The following is a 15,974-nucleotide window of genomic DNA, read 5'->3' as shown; positions in this document are numbered from 1 at the left end:
AGTTCCCCAAACATACCTCCGGGCCTTTCCTCAGGCTGTTTCCCCTGTCTGTTCCCATGCCTTCCTGGCTCCATGCCACACAGCCAACGCCTCTGCAGCCTTCACGTGTCAGGTTCCATGTCCCCTTTCCTGTGAAGACAGTTGCACCTCCTTGAGACTCTACAGTGTCCTGTCCATCCTTCCGTTAGAGTCCTTATCTTCGTCCCCCAACCCCGTACGGTGTTTAGAACCACTTTCCCTCCCTCCAGTCACAGCCTTCCTCCCCCACCAGACCTCGAGCCCCTGGAGGGCACAGGCCAAGTCCCATTCCACTCTGGCAGAAAGAGATTAATCAACCAAGGGCACAGAGGCACCCAGTTGACAGAGCCCCAGTGAAGCTCAGTTAAAGGCAGGGGAGCCAGGTGAATGGGGTGAAGGGAGTCGCACTGGGGGACCCGGGCAGCCAGGATGGGAAGCCAGAAGGGCTGAACCTCCAGGGAGGGTGTTCTAGAAAGCAATCCAGGTTAAGCAAGTAAATGAAGGAATGAATGAAGGGCCCAAACAGGAGATAAGGTGGAAAAATCAACTTTACCTTCTGCCGTGAGTTTTCTCTGACAGCACGTAGAGGTGGACACAAAGAAGGGGTCTGCAAATACTGATCCCCACCCCGCCACCCCCACCTCCAGCTTCCTAGGCTAAGGTGAGTAGAATGTGGTCCAGCAGGCCGAGAAAGGGTAGGGGGGCCTGGATCCCTGCCCCTCTGCCTTCATAGGGGGCCGACTGGATGTGCCAGGGCCCAGGGCCAAGCTGCCTCTGCAGCTGACTCAGGCCCCACCAGCCAGCTCAGCATTCCTGCCCTCCCCGTTGAATGGGGCTATTGAAGCTCTTTGCAGGGGGAGGTTAGGCAGTGACCACACCCCCAACCAGAGCCTTCGCTGCACTGTGGGCTGGGCTCTCAGGGGCAGCACAGGCCCTGGGGTCAGTCTGAGAGCACTCTGGCTGCCACCGCTGCTCTGGGGGTGTCTGGGACACAGGACGATCCCAGGTAACCCAGCTTGGCTACATTAGAGAGGGAATCCCAGTGGGAGGGCATCGTCCTGACCCTCAAGACTGGAGGCCCTGGGATGGCAGCCCTGCTCATGATCCCCGGCTCGGGGAGAAGTCTGTCCCCCATACCCCCAGCCACAGTGTACAGGTGGGGTGCTTCAGCGGATCTGTGGGTTGCCTTGCCTTCCTGTCAACTGGAGCTACCCTAAGGCAGAAGCGGTTTCCTCATCCAATCAGGGCCTCTCACAGGGTATGGGCTGGGAATCCCCCCACAGACAGGGAGCAGGGTTGGTCTGGAGCCTGGCATATCAGCCCCAGAGCCCACCCCCCAAGCCCCATGTTCTTCTCCTCCTTAAGTGCCCAGCATCAGCCTCTGCAGGTAGCTTCCGGGGGAGCAATGGACCAGAGGCCCTAGCTGAGCCAAGGTTGCTCTAGATAACCCTCACCTCCTCCCCTCCTGGCCTTCACCCCCAAACTGGGATCCAGCCCCCCAGCCCTGGCTGTGTGGGCCTCCACCTGTCAGGTGTGCTTTTTCAGGAATGGGGGAGGGCCGGGTGCCATGAAGCCAGTGCGGGTTGTCACACTTTGGTGGGTGCTACTGCTGGTGTCCAGGCTGGGGGCCACCAGGAAGGGAGCCCCAGAAGAGGCCTCCTTCTACTATGGAAGCTTCCCACTTGGTATGTCCATTCCTCTGTTGGTCTGTCCGTCTGTTTGTCAGTTTGCCCACCTTGGCTGGCTTGCCAAAGACTTGGGTGTTTTAGTTTCCTGACAGGTAGGATGGGAAAAAGAACTCCACATAGCTGTTTTAATATAGAAGTTCCCAGCAGATTTTTTAAAACTTACACAGTGAATGTTAATCAGAGCTAAAACTGTGCAAATGAAAGCTTTAAATGTGTTAGGTCCTGCCCCGCCCTCCCCCACAGGCTCCCACTTCTGGGGAGACAGGGGCAGGCTGTGGGGAGGGGGCCTGCTCTGTGGCCCAGGAGGCACAGCCCAGAGTCCAGGGACTGGGTGGGGAGTAGGAGGGGGCCCAGGGCCCAGCTTGGGGTCTCTACTTGCAGGCTTCTCCTGGGGCGTGGGCAGTTCTGCCTTCCAGACGGAGGGAGCCTGGGACCAGGATGGGAAAGGGCCCAGCATCTGGGACACCTTCACTCACAGTGGGAAGGGAAAGGTGCTTGGGGATGAGACAGCAGACGTGGCTTGTGATGGTTACTACAAGGTGCAGGTGAGTGACCGGTGTGTGTTGCAGGGGCACGTATGTACCCAGCTGAAGTGGACGGTGACATAGGAGGGGGTCTGGGGGACAATGTCAATTTGGTGCTCTGCTAAGCAGCCCCCATCCCACTGCAGTAAAGACGGGTGGGGCCGTTGGTGCCTGGGGATTGGTGGGCTGAGGGTGAGGGGAAGGATGTGCAGAAAGGAAAGAAAGCAGGGCCCCACCAGAACGAGGGCCTTAGCCCAAGTGATGGACACCTGAGTGGCTGATACCATGACCCCAGGGTCTATAAGCCACGTGGCCTGAACCCTTGTTCTCTGCTTGTGAATCGGCCCCTGTGGAGGAAGTCCCTCTGCTCAGAACCCACTTTTCCTGTCTGGGCTAACTTCTTGGGGGATTCATCCCCCAAGTTTATTAGGAATACCCCAATGGACATCTCAAAGCACCCCCCTATCCTGCATATATTTGACCCTTGGCAGGAGGAAGCAGGGCAGGTGCCTTTACCCCTACTGAATAGATGAGGAGCTATGGACAGGAGTGAGCACTGGCCCAGGCCCCCAGTGGGACCCCGAGCCCCCACCCCAGAGCCCTAGGTGACCCTGCCCTGCCTCCCACCCCTGTCTGCACAGGAAGACATCGTCCTGCTCAGGGAGCTGCACGTGAGCCACTACAGATTCTCCCTGTCTTGGCCTCGGCTCCTACCTACCGGCGTCCGAGGTGAGACGGGGCAGCCCCTACCAGGCCCAAGCGTGGTCCCTTCTGGCCATGTTGGCTTGCAGGACACCACAGAGTGCTGGGGAGGGACAGCAGCCCCAGAACATGGCTACTTTGGCAGCAGCCCTCCCAGGTTCTGCAGGCAGCCGGGCACCCATGCCGTCCCCCAGACCCAGAATCGGGCAGACTGGGGGCACCCTTAGGCCGGAGAAAAACCACAGGGCCAAGGAGCACTGCACTTGGGAAGGTCACGGCCCCTTTTATCTCGCCTTCAGCTGACAAGGTGAACAAGAGAGGAATCAAGTTCTACAATGACTTCATCGACGCCCTCCTGAAGAGCAACATTACCCCCATCGTGACCTTGCACCACTGGGATCTCCCACAGGTGAGGCCCGGGGGTGGGGAGGGGGTGGCTCAGCAGGGGGCACCTGACTGGGGGACGGGGCTTGCCAACGTGGGGCAAAGGCTGAGGTCTGGACCCAGAGACGGGAGGGAGCCAAGAAATCTGACTCACCCACACAGAGGGACGTGGTGCTGATTTCACTGATGTTTGTAAATAGGTGGTAAGTGGATTTTGATGTTTTCCCAAAACATTTGGCCTAAAAACAACAAATCAAACTAAGATGAAACCCCTTTTGAGTAAGATGTGATGAAATGGCATAATTAACAAGTCTGTTTGAGCCCCATCATCTGGGCACAGCCCCCCCAGACCAATTCCTACTAAGTCTCAAGGTCACTGTCAGACATCACTATTCAAGCACTTCTTCCCTTCACTCAGCAAGGCCTCATGGGATCCCGGCCTACTGGGAGAGGGGTTGTGTAGGTGACCCTCTGTGACACAGGCTGCAAGAGGTCAGAGAGTAGAAATGTGGCCTCAGGGAGCTGCTGGGGAGAGGATGGGGTCCAGTCAGTGCTTTGAAGGTTTGGGATGTGTGAAGTGGATGGGGTGTTCTGGATGGAGGGAGCATAACAAGGGGGCAGAGAAGGCATGGCAAGTGACTGGGTTAAAAGTCTGGGGAGCAGGCAGGAGTGGGAGGGGTAGAGGTAGGAGGTGTGGCTTGGGGCCAGGCCCGGGAGGTCTAGACTGCCAAGCTGAGGTGACGGGGATCATTCTGTGGGGAGGTGAACTGCCAGAGGCCTCTCTAAGTTGGGGTTGGGGCGTAGAGCCGACTTTAGGGAGACAAACTGGAGACCACATTCCAGTTTCTTCCCTAGTTAACCGCTTTCACTCACCGGGCCCTTTAGCATGCCCTCAAACCCACCAGGGAGAGCTCAGTAGGCATTTTCAATGGAATGCTGAATTTCGGGAAAATCCCACCTTCACAAAGCAGATGGCTTTGGTTGGAAAAGAGTCCTCCACAGAAGGCAGAACCCACCCTCATAAGAGCTTCTAGGGTCTCCCATCTGCATGGCCCTCAAAATTCTAATGAGAGCTTCCATGTCCCACACCATGTCTTACTTCTTCTGCATGAGTAGTTGAGGTTCTTCTCGCAATAGCAGACCTCTCTGCCTTGGCCCATTTCTTAAATATTCGATCTATCACATTCCTTTGAAGCATGAGAGTCTCGAACTTTCTCTGTTCCCTCCTTTTTTTTCTTAATTTTTTTATTTTAATAAACATATAATGTATTTTTATCCCCAGGGGTACAGGTCTGTGAATCGCCAGGTTTACACATTTCACAGCACTCATCATAGCACATACCCTCCCCAATGTCCATTTCCCCACCACCCTCTCCCGTCCCCCCTCCCCCCAGCAACCCTCAGTCTGTTTTTTGAGATTGAGTCTTTTATGGTTTTTCTCCCTCCCAATCCCATCTTTTCATTTTTTGTTCCCTCCTTCTTTATTGTATATGTCACATAGCCTGTCCCCACTGATGTTGCTTCATGGGGCTTCGCTGGTCACCATCCTCAGGTGGTAACTCCCAAGGCCCCGCATTTGGCTCTCCGCTGCCCTCTACAGTCTCTGTGGTGGCCATCGCCCTGTTTCTCCCACATACCAGGCCTATAAACTCCAGAAGTCTTTTCTCGAGACACAGCCCTGGGGAAGCCACCTCCCTCTGCACTCTCTGTCTGCAGCTGCTCCAGGTCAAGTGCGGCGGCTGGCAGAACGTGAGCATGATCAGCTACTTCCGTGATTACGCCGATCTGTGCTTTGAGGCCTTTGGGGACCGGGTGAAGCACTGGGTCACTTTCAGTGACCCTCGGGTAAGCAGGGCCCTTCTCCAGGTGGGAAACCCCCCTTCCTGGACCAGAGCGCTCCTCCCCTTTCTCACGGGTGCTGTGGTCCCCGCTTGCTGTCCCTGCAGACGATGGCAGAGAAAGGCTATGAGACGGGCCGCCATGCTCCAGGCCTGCAGCTCCACGGCACGGGCCTGTACACGGCAGCACACCACATCATTAAGGTAAGGGGGGGGGGGTCCTTCTGGAAGTGAAGGCTGGGTTTGGGGTGGAGGGACAGACTCCAGCATCAGTTCAGCTTGCCCCAGGGCTCTGAGCTTGAGTTCAGTCCTCTGTGGTTCTGGCATATTCCAGCATGGTTCCCTTGCATTCCATGAGGCTCTATGGAGGCAGTGCCCGGTCACCCAGTGCTGGACCCCTCCACCGAGACAGTACAGTGGCAGCTCTCTAGAGCTGATGGTCCAGTCAAGTGGATGGAGCCCGGTCACCCAGTGCTGGACCCCTCCACCGAGACAGTACAGTGGCAGCTCTCTAGAGCTGATGGTCCAGTCAAGTGGATGGAGTGCATGCATGGGAAAACTTGTCACCTACAGCTCTAAGCAGTCTTGTGAGGAATGGGGACAGGAGGAAGGGGCGGGATGACAATGAATTAGGGGCTGAAATCTCCAGTGAATGAGCAGCAGTAACTGGGGTTGTGAAGGACAGCAGTTAAGAAGGGGTTAGGAGTGCTTGTCCTACAGGGTGGACTTCAAAGGCCCTGGGGTTATGGAAGGAGAAAGAGTTTGCAAGCAGTAGTAATAAAGAACAAGGCGGACACTACCCACGACCACAAGGTATGTGGGGGTGAGGGGAAAACGCCCCCTTCTTGGAAGAGCTGCAGTGGAGGTGGTCTTTGGGGCAGCCGAGCTCAGTAAGGGCTCAGAAGGGAAGGAGACAGAAGATGCTTCATGGTGACTCATGAGTTACAAGGCCACTGGGAAGGCTTGAGCAGGAGGAGGGGACTGGGTCACAGTGTAGAACACAGATGAGGATTCGGGTGCCTGGGGAGCAGGGATGTGAGGCACGAAGCATGGCCCCAGTGGACATTCAGCAGAAGGGCAACAATCTGATCAAGCAGGAACCGGGGCCCCTGAGTGACATACTAGACTCAAATTCCTGTCAAGGAGAGAACTTCCTCATTCTTTCTCCATTTGGCTTAAGAGTTCCTAAACTGTGAATATTGTTTCTAAGATTTATTCATTTATTTGAGAGAGAGAGAGAGGAGAGAGCAGGGGGATGGGCAGAAAGAGAGAATCTCAAGCGGACTCCCCACTGAGCGGGGAGCCCAGTGCAGGGCTCCATCGCAAGACCCTAAGATCATAACCTTAGCCGAAATCAAGAGTCGGATGCCCAAGTGACTGAGCCACGAGGTGCTCCCTAAACTGTGACTATTTAAAGGGTAGAGCTCCGAAGGCCTCAGTGGGTCACTGATGGAAAGTATGGAGAGAAGGCAGGTCAGCACATTTTGAATTCCATTCTCAAGACTGTTTCAGATGTTTGGTATTTTCCAAACTTCCTGAGCACCTATGGTAAAAGTACTGCCTAGTTACTACAGAAGACAAGCAGGAACAAAGCAAGAAACTTTAGCAAAATTCTGTGGAATAAGAAATCACACCAAGAGGTAGTTTTGTTTATGCCAGAATTAGACCAAGTTTCTCTACAGAACAAAGAAAACAGGTGCCTCTGGAGATCAGAGGAAGGGAAACAAGGGATTGGGATCATCAAGGCTGGACTCAGGGATAAGATGGGACTCCATTAACTTGATCTCTCGTCAGAGAGACAGAGGGAGAGAAAGGCAGGAGAGAAATGTGCCAGCCAGGCACCTTTGATGCACCTCTCCATTTTCAGGCCCACGCCCAAGCCTGGCATTCCTACAACAGCACATGGCGCGGCAAGCAGCAAGGTGAGCCCCACTGCCCAACCTCTAGGACACAGCCCTGGGGTGGGGTGGGGGCAGCGCCATTTGCACCTGCCACCCCCTGTCCTTTCTTTTAAGGTCTGGTGGGGATCTCATTAAATTGTGATTGGGGGGAACCCGTGGACATCAGTAGCCCCAAGGACATAGAAGCTGCTGAGAGATATCTACAGTTCTGCCTGGGCTGGTTTGCCAACCCCATCTATGCTGGAGACTACCCTCAAGTCATGAAGGACCGGATCGGTGAGCCAAGTCACATTTTTAAGCTCCAGGCACCAGAACAACAGTGCTGAGCACAAGTGAGGTGATGGAGAGGCAGGGGGATGGAAGAACACACGAGGTCCGGGCAAGGCACTCAAAGAGAGAGAGCCCAGTCTCCTAGGAACGGAGAATGGCAAATTTGAATTGGGGAGAGGGGAGGAACGACCCCCAGACAAATCCCCAAAACGTGGAGATTGAAAATTTCAGAACCCATTCTCTGGACCGTTCTCTTTTCTGTTCTGCTCTCCTGTCTCTTTCTCACCACTCCCCTCCCTTACACTTGAAGTAGGAGAGAGAAGTCAAAGACATGGTCTTGGGCAATGCCAGTTCTAGTGTTGGTTCTATCACTTGAGAAATGCTTTCTGAGCTCTGGTTTCCGCATTGTCAGAGAAGAGAATAAAGACGCATAGAGCTTACAAGGCTCTATCTGTTTGGGTGCCTTTAAGTGCCATGTAACAGAAAACGCCAACTAAAATGGCCTGAAAAGTAGGGAATTTATCATCTCAGGTACCAAGTTCAGAAAAGGGTGATTCAGAGCCAGTTAATCCAGCCTTCAGGGATGTCTTTGAGGAACAAGGCTCATTCCATTTTTCACACTGGCACCTTTAGCCAGCCCATCTAACCACTCCCTATTGCCACAAGATGGCTGCAGCAGCTCCGGCATCATATCTTGACACGTCAACACCTAGAGGCAGAAAAATGCAAATTGCTTGGTCATACCCATTTTTAAGAACAAGGAAAATCATCCCAGAAAACAGTCTTCACCCACAACTGACTTCCCTTCAAGGGAAGTCCTCCAGGGACGGAACTGTCACATGCCCCAGAATGTCCTAGACCACTAGGACTAGAGCCTCAGAGGCTGGGGGAGCCAGTACTCTCTAAAGAGTATGAAGAAGAGGGAGAGACAGCCATGGGACTATTGATTGGGTGGGCAACCAGCAGTGTCTGACCATAGGAATCAGAGTATTAGCTCTGTTTACCTAGAGGTAGCAGTCAGCTTCCCCCTATAAAGAGAGACAAAGGTGGCACTCACACAGCAAGGCTATTTTGGATGTTTGACTAAGAACTGTCAACATTCCAAAAAATTCCCTTTCTAAAATACCCTTTATCAGAATCACCTGGAATAGAAGCAGCAGGTTCTAATTCCAACTCTGCTCTAACTAGTGAGCGACTCTGGGCAAGGGGTTCGACTGCGTTGGGTGTCATTCTTGTCATCTGAAAATGAACAATCAGACGAATAATCTCTAAAAACCTCTCAGCAATAACCAGTTCTGGGAGACCTCTAAACACATAGGTTCAAAGTCCTGAGAATGACATCAAGATGCCTGGGGGAAAAGCCCTGAGGATGGGACACAGCCCATCATTCCCCTAGCATTCACTCCCGGGCTCCTCCGAGGCCGGCCGTGGCAGGAGCCACAACAGGATGGCACTAAATAAGTCAAATTGATTATTTGTCATACAAGAGTTCCTAGGCTTCAGGCCAATTGATTCCAGACCCCGCCAATGCCATCTTTGTGGTAATTCAAATGGAAACAGGGCTGAATTTTTCCCGGTACAATGGGGAAAGAAGGATCCTCTGAGCAGGTAATATTTTCTTCTGCTGGAAGTCTTGTATACCAGTTACTTGCAGGCATCTCATAAGTGCAATATATGAACAAACGTGATTCTAGACCCGTGTTGTCCAACAAAACTCTCAGCGATGGTGGAAATGTTATCTGTGCCGCCCAGTAGGTTAGCCTGTAGTCACTTGGGACTATTTAAATTTTAAAGAATTAAAAAATCAGTCCTTCAGTGTGACTGAGGATGCGTCAGCTACTGGCCACATGTAGCCAGTGATTACTGTATTAGTCCAGGGACAATGCCTTGTGGTTTTCAAGTAAAGTAATAACACGCTAGAATCTTAAAGGTATCTAATAATACAAGCTCTTCACTCAGTTAATCTAAACCAATAGCCTCTTTGGAAATATGTTTATGGTTATATTTTAGAACAACTCCTACAAATGTTTCCTTTTTTTACTCACTTAAAAGCCCCCCCCCCTTTTTCTTTTTGCAGAGATCATAGGAAGGTTTAATGCATGTTTCAAATTTTTTAAATTACAAGAGAGAACAAGGTGAAAAGTCAAGTTTCCCCCCCTCCCTCTTCCCACTGCTCCCATCCTCCCCAGCGGGAAGCATACTTACCAAGAAGGATTGTGCACGTGTGAGCGAAAACACTGCCGCTCCGTGTGTACTTGCATCTTTCAATGAAAACATGTATCTTGGCATTCTTTCCAAGTTGGTATATAAAGGGCTGCATCAGTCATTTCTCATGACTGCAGTGTTGTATGGAAGAATATCTGATCATTTATTTAACCAGTCTCTCCTGATAGACCTTTAGGTTGTTTCCAATCTTTTGCTACTTAATCTACAATGATGGTCCTGGTACACACATCCTTTTACACGTGCAAGTAAAACATAGGATAAATAGATCTAGGAAATAATGCAGGAATCCAACCCCATTTTTTTCCATATAGCTCCAAAGTTGTGTGCATACCATTTACTGAGTCCTCTATGGAAATACAACTTTCAAGCAACATAAGCTTTTAACACTGTGAATAGTATTCAAATGTCAAAATTCCAGATAAAAAGGCTAAGGTTATGTTTTTCATACAAACCAATCCCAAAACCCAGGATCTGGGTAACAGTTCTTATGTCAACATGCCAGTATCGTCGTGGTACGGAACAGCAAAAGGATTGTGAGAAAGCCAAACTCTATTAAACTCCATTTTTCTCTCTCAATAGGGAAAAAGAGTGCAGAGCAAGGCCTGGATATGTCAAGATTACCAGTGTTCTCACTTCAGGAAAAGAGCTACATTAAAGGCACATCTGATTTCTTGGGATTAGGCCATTATACTACTCGGTACATCACAGAAAGGAACTACCCCTCCCGCCAGGGGCCCAGCTACCAGAACGATCGTGACTTAGTAGAACTGGTTGACCCCAACTGGCCTGATCTGGGGTCAAAGTGGCTCTATTCTGTGCCATGGGGATTTCGGAGGCTCCTCCACTTCGCTCAGGTGATGATCACATTATGCTATTTAATGAACGTTTTTTTCCTTTAAAGATTTTATTTGAGAAAGAATGAGAGAGTGTGTGATCGTGTGTGTGTGTGTGTGTGTGTGTGTGTGTGCGCGCTGGGGGAGGGGAGGGAGATGGACAACCAGACTCCCTGCAGAGCTGACATGGGGCTCTATCTCACGATCCAAAGACCCGAAAACCTTGACCCCAGCTGAAATCAAGAGTCGGACCCCCAACTGACTGAGCCACCCAGGTGCCCCTAATGAACATTTCTGACCTCAATTCATGACCTTACAGCTTAGGCTCAGATGCCTATATTTTTTAAAGTGTTTTTTTTTTTTAAGATTTTATTTATTTATTTGACAGACAGAGATCACAAATAGTCAGAGAGGCAGGCAGAGAGAGGAGGAAGCAGGCTCCCCACAGAGCAGAGAGCCCGATATGGGGTCGATCCCAGGACCCTGGGATCATGACCTGAGCCGAAGGCAGAGGCTTTAACCCACTGAGTCACCCAGGCGCCCCTTTTCTAAAGTTTTTAATTCCAGTTAGGTGCGTACCTTTTAAAGTCAAACTCAGTCACCTCCACTTCAGAGACTCCTAGATATAGGCTTTAGGGACTAATGTTGGCTATGAGCAACCACCTCAATGTGTAGAACCATAGCTACAAATTCTCATCCCACAGTTAGCTATTTGGCTGCCCTTCTCACTTGAAATGAACTATGTGGGAAAGAATAAGCCTTGAAGTATATTTTCTCTATAATGATGCTGACTCACTGAGAAATGTAGTCTTTCGTACTTGCTCCTGTCTACATTCACCTCCAAATAAATGTGTGAACTAGAACTTACTAAATGCTAAATACACTCAATTCAAATATGGCGGCTTGAATACTCTGCTCCCCTATGTGCCCCCGACTCAGAAACCCACCTGTAGGGTAGAATTTTTAAGATATTCCTATGACTCACTTCCAGACTCAATACGGCAATCCTCCCATCTACGTGACAGAAAACGGTGCATCTCAAAAGTTACACTGTACGCAATTATGTGATGAGTGGAGAATTCAGTACCTTAAGGGCTACATAAATGAAATGCTAAAAGGTGAGCTTCAAACCAAGACTGTCTTCACATATTTCCTACTTAACTTGGACAGAATCTGGTAATAGCCATGACTGACTGAAGCTTATGTCTGAATCTCATAAATGAATACATTAAAAATTATCTTTACAATGTAATTTTTCCAAGTAAGTGAAATGTATTTAAAAAATGGAACAAAATGTCTTTGCAGCTATAAAAGATGGTGTTAATATAAAAGGGTATACTTCCTGGTCTCTGTTGGATAAGTTTGAATGGGAGAAAGGATACTCAGATAGATATGGATTCTACTATGTCGAATTTAACAACAGAAATAAGCCACGCTACCCAAAGGCGTCAGTTCAATATTACAAGAAGATTATCACTGCCAATGGGTTTCCCAACCCAAGAGAGGTAGGACTAATTATTGATGCTACTTTTTCTAGATTTTAAAAAAAATCTCTCCCCCCAACAGGGGGCTAGAACTCACAACCCCAAGATCAAGAGTCAGGTCCTTTTCTGTCTGAGAAAGTCAGGTGCCCCTCACTTGTTCTAGATTTTTGAAGAGCTAAGCAGCTTGGGGTATGCAGTGTAGCAAACCTCTCAGCTCCGTGGAGGAGGACGGGGTTTGTGGGAACACATCCCTTATGACTTTTCCCCTAACTTGTGCCACCTCTTTGCTCATTTGCTTAGAATGTGGTAAACATGCCTTAAATTTCAGTCCTCACTTCAAATTCAATCCCTAACTTGCAGAGCATGAAGGACACACTAGAGTTATGTAGAAGTCCTATTTGTTTCAGGTTATAAGGATCAGGTTAACTAGACACTTCTAGTTAAATGTCATTTTAAATGTTATATCTTAATGCAAACAAATACTGCCTAATTACTCTTCAACATCCATGGAAAGAGAAGAGGTAAATTAAATGTATAATGACCATAACTTTCACTTCTTTTCCCACTAGTTCCAAAATGATATTAAAAATAATCAAACTTAGAATTAATAATCCTTTACAACATACCAAACATTTTCAGTCACCTATAAATTTTTCCATCCGTTCTCTATGTTGCTATTGATGGTAGGGAATAAAAAGTCTAATTTAGAATGTCTCAATAAAGACAATTTCTAAAAATAAATCTCACTTGTTTACCAACACCCTTTTAGGATGAGCCCAGGGGCACCATAAACGAACAGTGACTCAGGCATTCAGCAGTTTGGCACTTCTAGAAAAGGGCTAGATTCTAATCTCCTCAAGAATAAAGACCAGTTTGGTTGTTTCTTTTGACTCCCTCACAATGATGCACATAGGCATTTAATAAATATTAACCAATTTAAACTCCAGGCAGATTTAAATTCTTTTAATCCCACATTATTTCAAAAATGATTTGAAATAGCAAAAATTAGTCTAAGATGACATTACTTATCTAGTGGGTTTTTATTAGGTGGAAAGTTGGTACCTCAAAGCCTTGGAAACTTGTTCTATCAACAACCAGATGCTTGCTGCAGGTGAGTATATTTTAATTTCTCCCTCTGATAATTAAGGCACATAATTATGCCTATAAAGATATTACCAAAACCTCGAAATGTGGATCTATCCAAAGTTTATCATTCCAAAACATACAATTAAAAATGTATTCCTTCACGTTGAAACAATGTCAGATTTCTGTTTTATAAGCATTTCAAACAACATTTTAGAAATCTACCACAAAAGAGAAATACTTTATCCACCCTCGTTTTCTTTCTGAATCATACAGCCAGTTTATAAACCTATTTTTGTTATAGTGGGCTTTGTGGAAGGAGGGAAAAATGCAACCATATTTGAATAAAGAAAAGGCAAAGAACACTCCAGATATGATATTCTCTCATCCAGAAAGTAATTACTGAGCACTCACTATTAGCTAGGGGGTGTTTTAAGCCCAGCAATAAACTAAACAAAGTTCCTGACTTCACAGAAGCAAGGTTTCTTGCACAACAGGATCAAAAAGGCTCAGAGATGTAGAGTAACAAAGATGCTTGCTTCTACACATCAACGAATGCCAGCACACAGCATTTATTTCTTTGAATTCTGTCTTTCCCTAAGAGCAATCGGAGAAATGTACTTCCTGTTTTAACAAACCCATCTTTAATGTGGTATCAGAGGTGGAAAATGCTAGACGAAACAAATCCTACCAATTCAGCTATTTTTTTTTTTCTTTTTCCAGTTGAGCTATTTTCTTTATAGGCCAATTTTATAGGCCACTACCATGCCCTGCTCCCATCTAAATAACCAGGTAATAGCAAGGATGCATATTCCTTTAAACCAAAATAAACTTATATTTTATTACCTAGACACATGATGTGGAATCTACTGCTGAGTCTATGAATTCTGTGGGACCAGGGCCTCATGCCTTATTTATTATGGTAGCCAGGGTGCCAGGCACAAAACCTAAAAGTAGAAACTACATAAATGTCCACTACTATAATCATATATGTGAACAGTGCTCATCGTTCAGCTCTTCGAGATTCTTACTTAGCTACACAAGATTTGCCACACAAACTTTCAATATGGAAACTCCTACACCTCTTAAGTTACACAGTGACATCTTTGAAGGGTTAGAGATGCTTCCCAAGGATTTTCTTTCACAAACCGCCCCCCCCCAGTGAAAATTACAGAAACCAGGGAACATGCCTGTTAATACCCTCACATGAATTTATGGTAAGTGTAACATACCGTTAGGCTTTATTTAATACCTCTGCAAGAACCAAACGTAGGCATTCTTTAGCCTACATTTTGTGAAATATTTTATAAAGCCCTCACATATTTTTAAGAACATTTAATTCACCATGTTCTCTTTTGGAGCAAGTGAGAATAATTACAAAGCTTGATGATGCCATTTTCCAAATTTTTGCAAGTACGGTTGAATCTTCCGGGATGAGGCTATATTCGCTGAAATGATGACCTGCTCATTTGTGGTGTTCTCCCTCCCGTTTCAGAGCCTCTACTAAGTCACATGCAGATGGTGACAGAGATCGTGGTACCTACAGTTTGCACCCTGTGTGTACTAATCTCTGCTGTTCTCCTGCTGCTCCTGCTTCGGGGCCAGAGCTGAGAGAGGGTTGCCCATTCTGCAGATTCATCTTTCATCAGGAATCTTCAGGATCTTCCTCCTTTCTCTGCTTTGAAGGTTTATATACGATTCTGTTTTCAAGCTTTGTGATAAAAAATTTTTTTTGGTCTTGTGCTGGGATTTAAAAATTAGAAAATAAAAAGAAGCATAAATGAAATAAAGACCATCTGTCAAAGTCAATGTTAGTATTTTGCTGTTATGCATCTATTTTCACTTTGCAAAAAAGGAATCCTAGTGCACAAACTGTTTTTGATACTTGGTATTTTTTTTCTTTCTAAAACTCTATTCAGAGGCGCCTGGGTGGCTTGGTCAGTTAGGCATCCAACACTTGATTTTGACTCAGGTCATGATCTCACGGTCCTGGGGATCAAGCCCTGCTACAGGCTCCTTAATCAGCACGGTGTCTGCTTATTTCCCTCTCCCTCTGCCCCTCCCCCTGCTCATGCTCTCTCTCAAATGAATAAATCTTTAAAACAAAAATAAAAATAAAAATCTCTCCAGAAACATTACTTTAATGTGAAAATAATTGTCATCCTAGCACTATCCTACACACAATGGACAAAGTCAATCATCTACAGATAACAATCCCTTCAGGTTCTAAATTCTATCGAGCAACTAGGAAAATGCATTACGTGGGTACCAAGTAAGTGAGCACATATACTTTCCTGAGATAAATTTTCTTATGCTAAACTCAATTAACCTCAGTGAAATATCTCAAAGAAATATATTTAATCTCTTTTCTGTAATTATATATTCAGGGTTTTTAAATAAACGTCCATCTTATTCTTTAATTATGCTGAAATGCAGAAGTTAAATAACATCTATTTATTTGGGGTTCGAACATGGCTTAAGAAAGAATGATATGAAGCATTTTATTCATTACTTGATTCTACTGTTTCTAAAACACAAAAACAGTAAGACACTAGAAAATGCTAAAATCGCATTCATTCTCTTGGTTAATACTGTCTCAAACATTTTAAAAAACAGTATTTACATCTGGGGCTTTAGTGCTACAATCAGGCTGGGGTAAAACTGTTTTGTTCTTTTTAAAATTTTATTTAAATTCTGATTAATTAACACACAGTGAATTATTGCTTTCAGGGGTAAAATTTAGTGACTCATCACTTATATAACACCCTGTGCTCCACAAAACAAGTGTCCTACTTAATGCCCATCACCCATCTAGCCCATCCCCCACGCAACTCCCTCCTTCAACCTCAGTTTGTTCTCTAATGTTAAGAGTCTCTTCTGGTTTGCTTCCCTCTCTCTATTTTCCCCCACCCCATATGCTCATCCGTTTTTGTTCTTAAATTCCACGTAGGAGTAAAATCATATGGCACTTGTCTTTCTCTGACTGATTGATTTCACTTAGCATAACATACTCTAGCTCCACC

General features: G+C 47.1%; 2 protein-coding genes across 4 annotated transcripts in view; one reads left to right on the top strand and one right to left on the bottom strand.

Annotated features, from left to right (window-relative positions):
- Window positions 1–1,558: 1,558 nt before the first annotated feature.
- Window positions 1,559–14,562, top strand: LCTL (lactase like; the record flags this gene model as incomplete). Of its 3 annotated transcripts, XM_080808942.1 has the most annotated exons (13): window positions 1,559–1,703; window positions 2,088–2,251; window positions 2,872–2,959; window positions 3,232–3,341; window positions 5,033–5,161; window positions 5,263–5,358; window positions 7,022–7,076; window positions 7,170–7,331; window positions 10,131–10,405; window positions 11,376–11,502; window positions 11,690–11,889; window positions 12,916–12,979; window positions 14,447–14,562. In XM_080808942.1, 13 exons carry the CDS (start codon window positions 1,586–1,588, stop codon window positions 14,560–14,562), a joined length of 1,704 nt encoding a protein of 567 aa, XP_080665068.1. The 3 variants fall into 3 exon arrangements, with proteins under 3 accessions (XP_080665068.1, XP_080665069.1, XP_080665070.1); XM_080808943.1 differs by lacking the exons at window positions 1,559–1,703; window positions 2,088–2,251; window positions 2,872–2,959; ... (1 more) ...; window positions 11,690–11,889; window positions 12,916–12,979 and having other exon boundaries at window positions 5,072–5,161; XM_080808944.1 differs by lacking the exons at window positions 1,559–1,703; window positions 2,088–2,251; window positions 2,872–2,959; ... (2 more) ...; window positions 11,690–11,889; window positions 12,916–12,979 and having other exon boundaries at window positions 5,072–5,161.
- ZWILCH (zwilch kinetochore protein) overlaps window positions 12,817–15,974 on the bottom strand; it is a 37,792-nt gene continuing 34,634 nt past the window's right edge. The window contains exon 19 of the mRNA XM_080808941.1: window positions 12,817–14,694. The gene's annotated coding sequence lies outside the window, so the exon portion shown is untranslated. The remainder of the gene's footprint in view (window positions 14,695–15,974) is intronic.

Source organism: Martes martes (genome assembly GCF_963455335.1).
Source record: "Martes martes genome assembly, chromosome: 7".
NCBI lineage: Eukaryota > Metazoa > Chordata > Mammalia > Carnivora > Mustelidae > Martes > Martes martes.
Note: the sequence above shows the minus strand (reverse complement) of the source record. Positions and strands in the feature narration are given on the sequence as shown.